Here is a 12,721-nt window from a genome sequence, read left to right on the forward strand (position 1 = left end):
TTGCCTTTTGGTTGAACATCAATTAGTCCACTCATTAAGATACCACATAAAAGAAATCTCATATTTGACTTTGTTATATTTAGCATAATTCCCATTTAAAATAAAGCATGAAGACAAGCTTGCTATCCATGAAAGGTGTTATAAGAAAGACTGTGTTACTTTCAAGGTCCTTTCTTAGTAGATTTCCTGAGAAATCTATTTAAAAGTTGTGATAATTTCAACAGAAACATGGCTATTATCTCACTGCTACATCCGCTCAGTCTGATGAAACAATTACATTTCTAGAAAACCTTCTTTGCATGAATACCAGTTACAGTTTTAAAGCAAATAAACTTTAAAGCTCAGAGCTTCAGACCTCTATTAAAAGGGCAGCGTTCATTAAAACAGAGTGTACTGCTTCATTAACCAAAACCCTTTTTCGAAATGAGCTGCACAATAATCAGGCTACCATAAATGAAGCAAACCACTGCCGTGCCGATCCTCTGCAAGACATCTTTCTAACTTTGCCACTAATGGCTTTTGGCATAGTTGATGTACATACCGTCCACTTTTCACATACACGCAGATTGGCAGACTTTCTTTAAGCTATTGAATTAACAATTTAGCACAAAAAATAACTTTGACATTGAATTTAATACCAAAGTGTATTCCAATTATAAACCAATTGAATGAGCTTACTTACTCATAAAGGAATATTTGACATTATTGCCACACATACCTTGTAAAGGACGCATTTGTGACTTTAGATTAAGGTGATGCTGCCATCTAGTGGTTGGAAAAGGTTTACTGTTTACATTACTGCTCTGATTATTTTTGGCACTTATTTCTTTTTTCAGAACTCTCATTTAAAAATGTTTTTTCCAATAGCATAACACGGGGTAAGATTCATACATGTGTTAGTTACTGGCTTCAAGTGACATATCTCTCATATTTTGGTGATATAGATGTGTGAAATTATACCTGTATAAGAGAGAGCGTATAGTCCTGGAAATAAAGTATCTTAGAAATCTAAAAACGCTGTTTAAAATCCCTAAACCTGACCATCGAAGTTTGAACCCTCCCCCTGAACATAAAAAACACTCATCCAAATAGTCACCCTCCAATGACATCCCATACCATTGCCAAACAACTCAAAACAAAATGAATCTTGCATGTTATTTATTACTTTTGTTTTTAGATTTACAAGTTATTTTCACATTTCTTTTAAAAAAGGCTAACAACTCTTGGGTGTTACAGGTATCCAAACACAATGAATGCAAACAACTGCATTTGTTGCACAGTTCAGAAACATCTTCAGAAGTGTAGCCTATTAAATCAAAACCTGCTTCAAGAAGCAAAGTCTAGAGCTTTCCTTATAACTGAGTCATGTCCAGGTCCCTAGCAAGAACACAATGCTGTTCTCTTAATTGTAATATGACAAAAACCTTTAAAGATTATTTGCTCTGTCGTATGCAATTTCCACATTAGTAGTTGGGTATTTGTATATTTAATTGTAATGATCAATATAGAGAGAAGAGTAGAAAAGACAACTACCAATATACATGTATGTGTATGTACTATACACACACGCACACACACACACAAATACGGAAAATGGCAAACAACCTTATCGTCACTCTTCAAAAATCATTTAAGACAGAATTCAATGAAAGGAGGGGGAGGCTGAAGAGGAACAGGGAGGTAGATAGAAACACGGGGGAGAGACAGAAGTAGTGAGGGATCTTGGTAATTCCCTCTAGCTTATGATTCTTTAAAAAAAAAAGTTCCTTTAATCAAAGAGGATCCAGATAATCTCATCTGTAATCTCAGTTTAAGTGCAGGGGTGGCGAGTGGCTCTGCCCTCTCCTGCCTCTCTGGGATTTTAGCTACGTGCTGTCCTTAAAACGATGTTCAGCGCTCGCTCACTAAGTTCATTGTTTTGTACTTGCTAATTGCCACTGTTGCCCCCCCCGCAGCACTGGCTGCTGCGGCTCTGAGGAGCAGACTCCTGTAGATCCACTCCTGTCCTGGTCCGCCCCCCTGGTCCAGCTCCCTGAGGTTCGCTCTTTGGGAGCTTCTTTGCTGCAGGGAGAAGACAACAGATGTTGGAAAAGAGCTATGTTAAGTTGCAACTTCAAAAGAAAACTTCACACTTACAAGCGTTAAGTTTGGTCCTCACCTAAAATCTCTTAGACACAAACAGCCCTTTTAGATCTTATTTGAACAAACCGCTTGTACTTAATGTGATTAAATGTTTTATTTGATTTTGGGTGAAATTATGGGGTCATATATCTGCTTTTGCCACAATAGGGATGTTCCAATTTGAAAGCCAGTGTCAGTATGAGCACAAAATGGCCAAAAATGAATCAAGTAGCTATCTAATTCATGCGAGGTCTGTCAAAGTAACTGTCAGTTGTCTTGTTTTGAAATTTCTGCAATTTTTACTTACCAATAGCCATGAAAATTTCATTGACGTTCATCGCGGTCTTAGCAGAGGTCTCCATGAACAGCAGACTGTTGTCATCAGCGTATGTTTGGGCCTCCTAAGCACATCATTTAGATATTAAAGTGACACAAATAAACATTAACGGCACTGGAAGGTTTATAACAATTTTACAATTGAATAAATGAAGGCTAACGCTTTGATGTGTGAAATCATTCTGCTGTACGAAATCATACCTGAAGGTCTACGGCTCTCTTGTTTGCGATGTCGGCCTTGTTTCCAGCCAGAGCGATCACTATGTTGGGACTGGCTTGTCTCTGCAGCTCTTTCACCCAGTTCTTTGCTCGTGTAAATGTATCCTAGTTGAGCAACAAACTGTATTAATATCGATGTACATATTCACACAAATAACTATATTTAGGCAGAGTAGAACACATGAAGAGTCACTGTGTGAGGTCAAAACAGCTTCATGTCTAATTCTAGACCAGGTGAGATTTTATTTGAAACACAGAACCTAGTATTCTTTCAACGAGCCACACAATCAGATAAAATCTCCTAAGGTCTTCCAAAATGTACAATGACTTCTGAATATATTCATAGTTTTGTCTGAACTTTTAGAATTGATATATTTTGGTAACATTAGCGAGGAATATGAAAACAATTAAGATAAAAAAAACATGCACAATGCTTTTTTCAGCCTCCTCAATACAATTTTTAAAAATCTGCTTTTCTGTTATATTTTGTAGTTCATTAAATAACTTTGGGTTTCAGACTGACAAAACAATACAATTTACGATAGGACCTTTCCAAAAAAGACATCATTATTTACATTTTTAGACATTTAAAGGACCAAACCAATCAGGCAAAATAATCTGAAATAATTGTCAGGTTAATCGATAAAGAAAATATTTCTTTAGTTGCAGCCCTACAGACCGCTTAAGTGAAGTAAAACTAAAACGCTACTGCTATAGCAACAAGTCATCTGAGTTTATAACGGTCCTGCTTGGTTTCCCTGCAGGTGAAACCTACTGTGTTGGTGATGTCGTAGACCACGATGGCTGCCTGCGCTCCTCTGTAATACATCGGAGCCAGACTGTGGTAACGCTCCTGACCTGCTGTGTCCCAGATCTCAAACTTCACAGTGGTGTCGTCCAGACAGACTGTCTGAGTAAGGAAGGCGGCTGAGGAGAGCAGGATAATACTGATCAATGGAATGAGGATGATTTAGTGCCATTTAATCCTGTTCATGTATGCCGTGAGTGCTATAATACGCTCTCATACTCGCACCCCGAATTTCTTAGTTAATTAATGAAACATGTCACTTCATCGGAGCATTCAAGTTCATTTTTGGCATTGGGAAAAGAGTGAGTGAAAATATCAGAGGATAGAAATGAGAATGTCTTTATACTTACCTGTCTAAACTAATTATATTGGTCTTATTGTTGATACATTCATCCATACATTCAATGATATTCATCACATGTTCACACAATTTGCAAACTGAGACAGCCAAAATCCATTTAGAGCCACTTCCAAAGTCAAGAAGTTTTTCTCTTACCTCCGATGGTGCTTTCCTGGAATTCATGAAACTGGCCTTTGACGAAGCGCAGCACTAAGCTGGACTTGCCCACGGCTGACTCCCCCAGCAGCACCAGTTTGAATTGGCAGATTTTGTTTGCTGCTGCAGCACCATTTGGCCTGGTTGATCCTCCACCACGCCCAGCCATTGACAGAGAAAGGGGCAGTTATGGATGAGATGGGCTGAAACTAAAGGTTAACGCTGAGTCTGGAAGCACAGGCACCGACTGCGAGCAGGGTCAGAAGCCAAAACTCCCGGTGGGAACAACCAGATCGTATTGGGCAGCGGTTGGGTCGCCTCGTCTACCGTGAAAAACGAAAACATGGAAAATCACTGGATTATCAGTGGATTTATTAGAACTACTCAAAACAAATTATGTATGAGCAGTTGTGCTAGACGTACTGCCAAGGAACCTTTAACATAAAAAAATGTCAGTAAAAACTAAAATAATTGCCAACTAATTAAAACTTTTCATTCTTTTTTTTTCAAAACATGATCTAGTTGTAGCTTCTCAAAGGTGAAGTTTTTGCTGTGCTCTGTATCATAAATGAAACCTAAGATAGGTAAAGGTAAATTTGGGGGGTTTTAAAGAAGTCATTTTGAAAGTCTGTAAACAAACTGTTTAATGTATCATTCATGATCAATTGATGATAAAATAATTCGTATATATTGCAGCCGAAATATTTGTGTTTGTTTATAGAAATAGGAAAGGGAATTATTAAGTGTACAGTGTAATGTTGGTTGTAACCACATAAAAACCTAACTCTATAAACGTTTGTAGGAATGATTTAATCCTTAGTAAGATCACATTTGGGAGAGATAGTTTCTAAAAGGTGAGATACTCTAAAGGTGGTTAAATCTGTTAATATAACATAACTGAGATGACACACAGCTTTTAATATCTTGCATCACAATCGTATAAATATAGTCTAGAAAATTATATTTATTTGACTTAACAACACGAATATAACAACGTTTAAATAACTGATTAGCCTGCTGATACTGACTTTGACCGAATAACCATATAAAAAACAACAATTGTAAGTTAGCTTCGAAGCTAACGCTCAGTTAGCATGCTAACCTCGGCTAACAAGAATAAATACTCAAATGACAAACATAGCAAGTTTGTGTTCTTACCAACAACGTAAGGACATCCAATCCCCCCTGTGAATAGTAAGTTGTAACCGTGTTCGTCCTAGTAAACTATGTTCTCTCTTGAAAACACTTTCAGGTTAAGTAAAATATACGCTTCCGCCTTGGGTAACCAAAATACTTCCTGGTTTTGTCAGTCATGTGACGCAATTTGCGGCCAATCAGATGGCCGGATATCGGGCCTCAAAGGCAGGCCTGTCATATTGACAACATCTTCAACGTCATTACAAATGTTGAACTAATTAAATATAACGTTGAATTTGTTCTTACCGTATTGATTATATATCACATTTTACGTGCATTAATACAAAGTAACAATAGTCACATCTTATTTTACCACGATTTTAAAAGAACCTCACACTACTGAACTCTTAATTACAAATTGTATATCAGAATCAGAAGGAAGTTTATTGCTAGATACTTTGTCATTTTAATGTGTTAAAACTGTAATTCTCAGGTGCTTCCACTTTACCTGAGCCCAAGTTATGTTAAATACCCACACTTTGTTATTAAATTAGCTTTTTGAAATGATTAATATGCAATATAATTCACATTTTGTAACATAACCATTAAAACATTCCCACAAATATTTCACCACTCATGTTCGATATTGTAACATCGGCGTAGGATTTTCTTTATAAAACATGAAATCCTTAATTAAAGTGTGACAATTGTTAAATTATACAGATAAATGTGAATATTTAAAAATAAGAATTCCTTTAGAAAAATAAAAAGTTATCTATACTTAAAATAATGAAGAACAATTGCTTCAACTGATTGATCTTTATTAAAAAGAAAATACACAATATATGAGTGCAGCTTATTAGTATAACTGGAAGTTGTGCAGCATGCCGTTAATTGATCAGTTACACAGATCTCGGCTGCAGCAGGATCCAGACGTCACCTGTGAGCTACTCAGCCGCCTGCAGTCATTTGCATTCATGCAGCCTTTGAAGTGGCTGACATCTGTGAAGACATGAACAAAAATAACAGTATGAAACAATGAAAGTATTGAACATGAAATGCCCTAGGGATTTCTTTTTTTTTTTTTTTTCAACATACTAGTATGAGTGGCTTATACTTACGGGGGCCAACTTGAATAATAATGCTGCCACAGACTTGGTTCGAACTGCAGGTTTCCACTCGGCCTGAACATATCTTGGTGGTGCCTCCACAGTAACACTTCAATGCTTCACCTGGGAAAGAAAAGACAAAAAGTTTGTATAGCGCTGCATTTTCATGACTCTATAATAATTGCGTTTTAGCTCTCAAAAACACAAACACAGTTCAAAGGTTACTTGGTTTTTGTTGTTTTTGTCAGAATCAGAAACAGGTTTATTGCCAAGTAGGTTTTACACACACAAGGAATTGACATGGTGCATACATAAACACAGTTAAAGAACATAAAAAGGTACAAAAAAACAAAAAAACAACACACACAAAGTAAAAGAGAAACTATTATGAAGAAAACATTAAAAAACACTCATGCCGATGAAGAATATATTGAATCGACAACAAGTTATTTTTGCTTTCTCCTGAACATGAACTTACCCTGGCTGAACACCACCAATACCATGAGAGCGAGAATCACAGTCTTCATGTTTTCTCATGTATGTATACAAATACCTATATGAAAAGCAAAGGTGAAAACATGTCAGGAATAAAATTGTAGGCCCTACATTGACCTAGAAGCATTCAAATCCAAATAAAAACCCACATAAACAAGATAAGGTATCTCACCGGGTCGACTGTCTTCTTTGACTGTTGATCGCTCAGATGTGTGCTGCCTGGCTGCAGTTTCCTTTTTATTTGGGTCTTGTTGCGCAATGAAGGGGAAATCCAGTGTCAAACATTCCCTCTGGAATTGTATGGGAATATGGGGAGCACAAGTTTTACTTTCCCAACAAGGGAAATTTGGTAATTCGTTGGGCAGTGTGAAATTCTGAAATATAGGAATAGAACAAAGTAGCCCGATAGTAACCTCCTGTGAAAAACAAAACAACTTATATACTTCTGTATACTACTCTTAACCCGTAAATGGGTAATATTGGTAACATTTAATAGACCCTAATGACCCTTCTCAGAGCATACAGTATATGTGGGCACTTGCCAAGTAAACATTTAACAAGTATTGCATTTTTTTTATTATTGTCTTCACCACCTCCTCCCCTGCCTGCTGTGTATGACAGAGTCCTGCCAGCAGGCCAGAAAACAATGTGATTATTTTGCACTTTATAGGTAGACTAATTTCCCTATAACTTTTACTGAGACATATTTCAATGTGTTTTTGGGCTGGCTAATAAAGCTATCGGATTATAGTTTTGTAGTGTTTTTTAATCTAATCTGTAACATCTTTGAATGTACATACGTGCACACACTCATGCACACAGTCTGTTTTAACTCCGTGTGTGGGGGGGGTGTTGTTACACTCATTCTTGTGTATTCATTGTTTTTTGTAATAAGCACAACCTACAGTTAAAACACAGTGTAGCATCTCCAACGTAGCTGACGAAGCACAAACTGCCTTGAATAACACTAGACCAGGGGTGTTCAATCTGTGGCCCGGGGGCCAAATGCGGCCCATTGTCCATTTTGAATCGGCCCTCAGCAAATTCAAGAATATGGCCCACAGATAAATCTTGTGCTTGTCTTATATTGTACTTCTTAATTATTTATGTTCACATATATTACACAGTAGCATTCATTTGTTCATTTAAGATGAACACTTTGTCTTACAAATCATAATTTATCAAATAAAAAGCCCAATAGCTTATTAGCATAACAAGATTGAAATATACCCTTCACTTTTCCCCTTATTATAAGCAATCTGAGGCAACTGTTTTTTAGGAATGAGCTGCTGAGTATCAAGAATAATTAACCTACATTTGATAGATTTTGCTAACTTATAACTTAACTTAGAAGGCAATATACCTCACCTCTAGTGAGTGGCCCAGCCCAATGTATGTTTTTCTGTGAGTGGCTGAGTTAAAAAAGTTGGGACACCCCTGCACTGCACAATTATGAAATTCAAATTATTAAAGCCACTGGGCAAAAAAAAAAGGTGTTTTAAAATTACATTAGGTCAGTTTTGACTGGACACCTATGTTCGCCTGTAAAACTCAGTAAGCTAAACAGCCAAACATATACAATGAACACAATCCATAATAACATGGTAAAGATCTACATTTCAAATTGTAATTTAGTTGAACAACACACAAACAAGGCTATTCAAGTGTGGAAATTGTGTTAAATTAAAACACCTGAACAGTGAGATTCATGTTGTTTTTAAATACCAATAGAACAAGAGTTAGAAAAAGGGACAAGGCAACGTTGTGACAGATTCCTCTTTATTTTGAGAGTTCTTAAGTACACAGTACATTAGGGCAGATTATTATTCAAATACTGGAAGATGTGTTGCAGGCAGTTCATCAGTTGCACAGATCTCGGCTGCAGCAGAAGCCGTGAACATACTCTGATAAGTTACTCAGCCGCTTGCAGTCATGTGCTTTCATGCAATCCTTCATATGGTAGGGACCTGTGAAAACATGAAAAACACAGCGTGAATTATGAGACAACTTCTACAAGTTTTCAATCAAAGTAATGATTCTGAACTTTTGTATTCCTAATTGTTTACAACACACTAGAATGAACGGCCTATACTTACGGGGTCCAGCAGAAACGAGGATGCTGCCACAGACTTCATCTAAATCGCAGGTTACAACTGAACCTTGACATGTCCTGGGGGTGCCTCCACAGTAACACCTCAACGCTTCACCTGGGGAAGAAATTCAATCATTTGTGTAAAAATGAATGCTGCATTATTACAGCCATTAAAACTTGTCCTTTAGCTGTAGAATCAGTGTTAAACACATGAACCATTACTGGTTTCAAATACAATTTCAAAACAGACACACTACACAACAACTCACAATTCCAAATATATTTTTGGTATTGAGTAGATTTTTTGAATATTTATTTTCCTTTCTTGTTATAACTCGACACTTTTGGAATATTGTCCTTGTTTCACTCATGTCAACAAAGCAGATTGAATTGTACATATTGCAGTTTTTTTGTTTTTCCTGAAGCTCACCTTGGCTGACCACTACCAACACCATGAGAGTGAGAATAACAGTCTTCATGTTTTCTCCAGTCTGTACACAAATCTCTATATGAAAAAAGCAAAGGTGAGAAATAAAATGCCACGACAGGAAGCATTTCAATAAATCCACATTTGAAAAAAACTCACCGATATTTCACCATGTGTTTTCCCACTGCGTTGTTGATTCCTATGATCTGTGCTGCTTGGGACTTACAGTATTGAGCAATTGAATCAATCCACCGTTAATCATTCACTTTGAAACAAGAAACACATGTGATGGACAAGTTGTTCTAAAAACTAGAACAGTTTCCCAATACTGGTACTATGTCGTTCACAGGGCAGTATGCAAAGATAAAATATCTACATCATCTCATTTTTAAAACCTCAACAGATCACACAAATAAGGATATGAAAGATTTACAACATAAGGACAGTTAAAATGAAAGTAAATGTATAATATTTGGAAGGTTTAGACTGACAACTGTATTTTAGCTTTAAGTATATTAACTGGATTTCTTCCAAGAGGTGTGGCTGACTTTTGTGAACATGTTTAGGTTGTTTTTGCCAAAATCAGAGAAGCTGTTTGTAGATTCCAGACCAAAGAAGCCTCCTGGAAATTGGTGGATACAATATAATGAGACGCTGCCAAACAGACTCAGAGTTTTCTATTTAAAGAAGTAACTGTAAGTTGTAACAACATTGAGACTTGTGTTGTTTTGTAATACCAATAGAAAAATTGAATGAAAACAGTGACAAGGCAAACTTTGTGACTGATTGATCTTTATTATAAGAATGGAAACGTACACAGCACATAAAGGTAGAATATTATTATTACAGGAAAATGTGTAGCATGATTCTTTCTACTCTTCTTTTATTTTTCCGTTGCACATTGATTTATTGCACAGATCTTGTCTGAAGCAAGTGGCTGTTGTTGTCTGAATTACTCAGCCGTATGCAGTCGCTTACGAACAAGCAGCTCTTAAAGAAGCTGCTGTCTGTGAAAACATGGGACAATACAGCATGGATTAAAAGGCACCATCTACAAGTTTAATTATTCAAAAGAATGTATTCAGTAGTACACTGAAACCTTTACTTACGGGCTCCAGGATTAAGAGTGATGCTGCCACAGACTTGCTTGGAACCGTAGAAGGTCTCCACAGGATCTGGACACGTTGTTGAGGAGCCTAAACAGTAACTCTTCAACGTTTCACCTGGAAATAAAAATCCTACCTCCACCTAAAATAATAATGTAGTGCCTTTATGGAATGTTAAACCATTGTAAACAAGATACTGCTGCATTTTCGAAACCACAAATGATTGTTCTTCTGTTTAAACCAGATGCACTGTCATCATAGTATTTTAGATGAACAGTTGTTTCAAGTTCATTTGCACAATATTAAATATACAAACATTTTTAAAAAATCACATAAATGTATTGACAGGTAGAAAACTAAAAATAATAAGACTAAAGAAAACTGATGCAAATTAAGAATAAAACATAAACAAAGCAAAATAAAGACAGAAAATGCAGTGGTGTGGTGTGTAAGAGTGTGTGTACAGTATATGCAATGTTGATATAGCTGCATCATACTATCTTACAAACATCAACAGATCACACCAAACATGATAAAGAGAGTACAAAGTGTATTTACTGGATTGTTTTAAAGCAGCGAGCCGGAACATGTTCCAGTTGTTTTTGTCAAAATCAGAGAAGCTATTTCGCAACAGTAACACACTTGAAGGAACATGTTCAGATAAACGAAGCAACATTGTATTGGGAAATGAGAAAACTAAAAAACTACAAACAGAAAAAAGGAAAATGTTTGTAGATAATTCAGGATACGTTTAGGGAGTCTGTTTCATGTTCTCATTTAAAAGATTGATTTTGGATTTGGATAACATTTTTACACGTCCCTGCAAAGAAAAAAAGGGTAGAAGTTTGAGATCAGAGAACTTACAGTGGGGCAAAAAAGTATTTAGTCAGCCACCAATTGTGCAAGTTCTCCCATTTAAAAAGATGAGAGAGGCCTGTAATTTTCATCATAGGTACACTTCAACTATGAGAGACAGAATGGGGGAAACAATCCAGGAAATCACATTGTAGGATTTTTAATGAATTAATTGGTAAATTCCTCTGTAAAATAAGTATTTGGTCACCTACAAACAAGCAAGATTTCTGGCTCTCACAGACCTGTAACTTCTTCTTTAAGAGGCTTCTCTGTCCTCCACTCGTTACCTGTATTAATGGCACCTTTTTGAACTCGTTATCAGTATAAAAGACACCTGTCCACAACCTCAAACAGTCATACTCCAAACTCCACTATGGCCAAGACCAAAGAGCTGTCAAAGGAGACCAGAGACAAAATTGTAGACCTGCACCAGGCTGGGAAAACTGAATCTGCAATAGGTAAGCAGCTTGGTGTGAAGAAATCAACTGTGGGAGCAATTATTAGAAAATGGAAGACATACAAGACCACTGCTAATCCCCCTCGATCTGGGGCTCCACGCAAGATCTCACCCCGTGGGGTCAAAATGATCACAAGAACGGTGAGCAAAAATCCCAGAACCACACGGGGGGACCTAGTGAATGACCTGCAGAGAGCTGGGACCAAAGTAACAGAGGCTACCATCAGTAACACACTACGCCGCCAGGGACTTAAATCCTGCAGTTCCAGACGTGTCCCCCTGCTTAAGCCAGTACATGTCCAGGCCCGTCTGAAGTTTGCAAGAGGGCATTCGGATGATCCAGAAGAGGATTGGGAGAATGTCATATGGTCAGATGAAACCAAAATAGAACTTTTTGGTAAAAACTCAACTCGTCGTGTTTGGAGGAGAAAGAATGCAGAGTTGCATCCAAAGAACACCATACCTACTGTGAAGCGTGGGGGTGGAAACATCATGCTTTGGGGCTGTTTTTCTGCAAAGGGACCAGGACGACTGATCCGTGTAAAGGAAAGAATGAATGGGGCCATGTATCGTGAGATTTTGAGTGAAAACCTCCTTCCATCAGCAAGGGCACTGAAGATGAAGCGTGGCTGGGTCTTTCAGCATGACAATGATCCCAAACACACCGCCAGGGCAACGAAGGAGTGGCTTCGTAAGAAGCATTTCAAGGTCCTGGAGTGGCCTAGCCAGTCTCCAGATCTCAACCCCATAGAAAATCTTTGGAGGGAGTTGAAAGTCCGTGTTGCCCAGCGACAGCCCCAAAACATCAGTGCTTTAGAGGAGATCTGCATGGAGGAATGGGCCAAAATACCAGCAACAGTGTGTGAAAACCTTGTGAAGACTTACAGAAAACGTTTGACCTCTGTCATTGCCAACAAAGGGTATATAACAAAGTATTGAGATGAACTTTTGTTATTGACCAAATACTTATTTTCCACAATGATTTGAAAATAAATTCTTTAAAAATCCTACAATGTGACTTTCTGGATTTTTTTTCTCATTCTGTCTCTCATAGTTGAGGTAT

General features: G+C 37.4%; 1 protein-coding gene across 1 annotated transcript; it reads right to left on the reverse strand.

The window, feature by feature from the left end:
* Positions 1–1,141: 1,141 nt before the first annotated feature.
* Positions 1,142–5,682, reverse strand: LOC134870689 (ras-related protein Rab-5C-like). Its single transcript, XM_063892998.1, has 6 exons — positions 5,139–5,682; positions 3,981–4,303; positions 3,452–3,603; positions 2,659–2,781; positions 2,429–2,522; positions 1,142–2,061 (listed from the first exon to the last, which is right to left on the reverse strand). Exons 2-6 carry the CDS (start codon positions 4,147–4,149, stop codon positions 1,928–1,930), a joined length of 672 nt encoding a protein of 223 aa, XP_063749068.1. The 5' UTR covers positions 4,150–4,303; positions 5,139–5,682; the 3' UTR covers positions 1,142–1,927.
* Between the last annotated feature and the right edge of the window lie 7,039 nt (positions 5,683–12,721).

This window comes from Eleginops maclovinus, chromosome 10 (assembly GCF_036324505.1).
Source record: "Eleginops maclovinus isolate JMC-PN-2008 ecotype Puerto Natales chromosome 10, JC_Emac_rtc_rv5, whole genome shotgun sequence".
NCBI classification, from domain to species: Eukaryota; Metazoa; Chordata; class Actinopteri; order Perciformes; family Eleginopidae; genus Eleginops; species Eleginops maclovinus.

Excerpts from the sequence above, each read along its gene's own strand:
- LOC134870689 (XM_063892998.1), bottom strand. The coding sequence starts at position 4,149 with ATGGCTGGGCGTGGTGGAGGATCAACCAGGCCAAATGGTGCTGCAGCA. Across the intron at positions 3,604-3,980 it reads CCAGGAAAGCACCATCGGAG|CCGCCTTCCTTACTCAGACA; the intron begins GTAAGAGAAAAA and ends TGCTCTCCTCAG. Across the intron at positions 2,782-3,451 it reads TCTACGACATCACCAACACA|GATACATTTACACGAGCAAA; the intron begins GTAGGTTTCACC and ends TTGCTCAACTAG.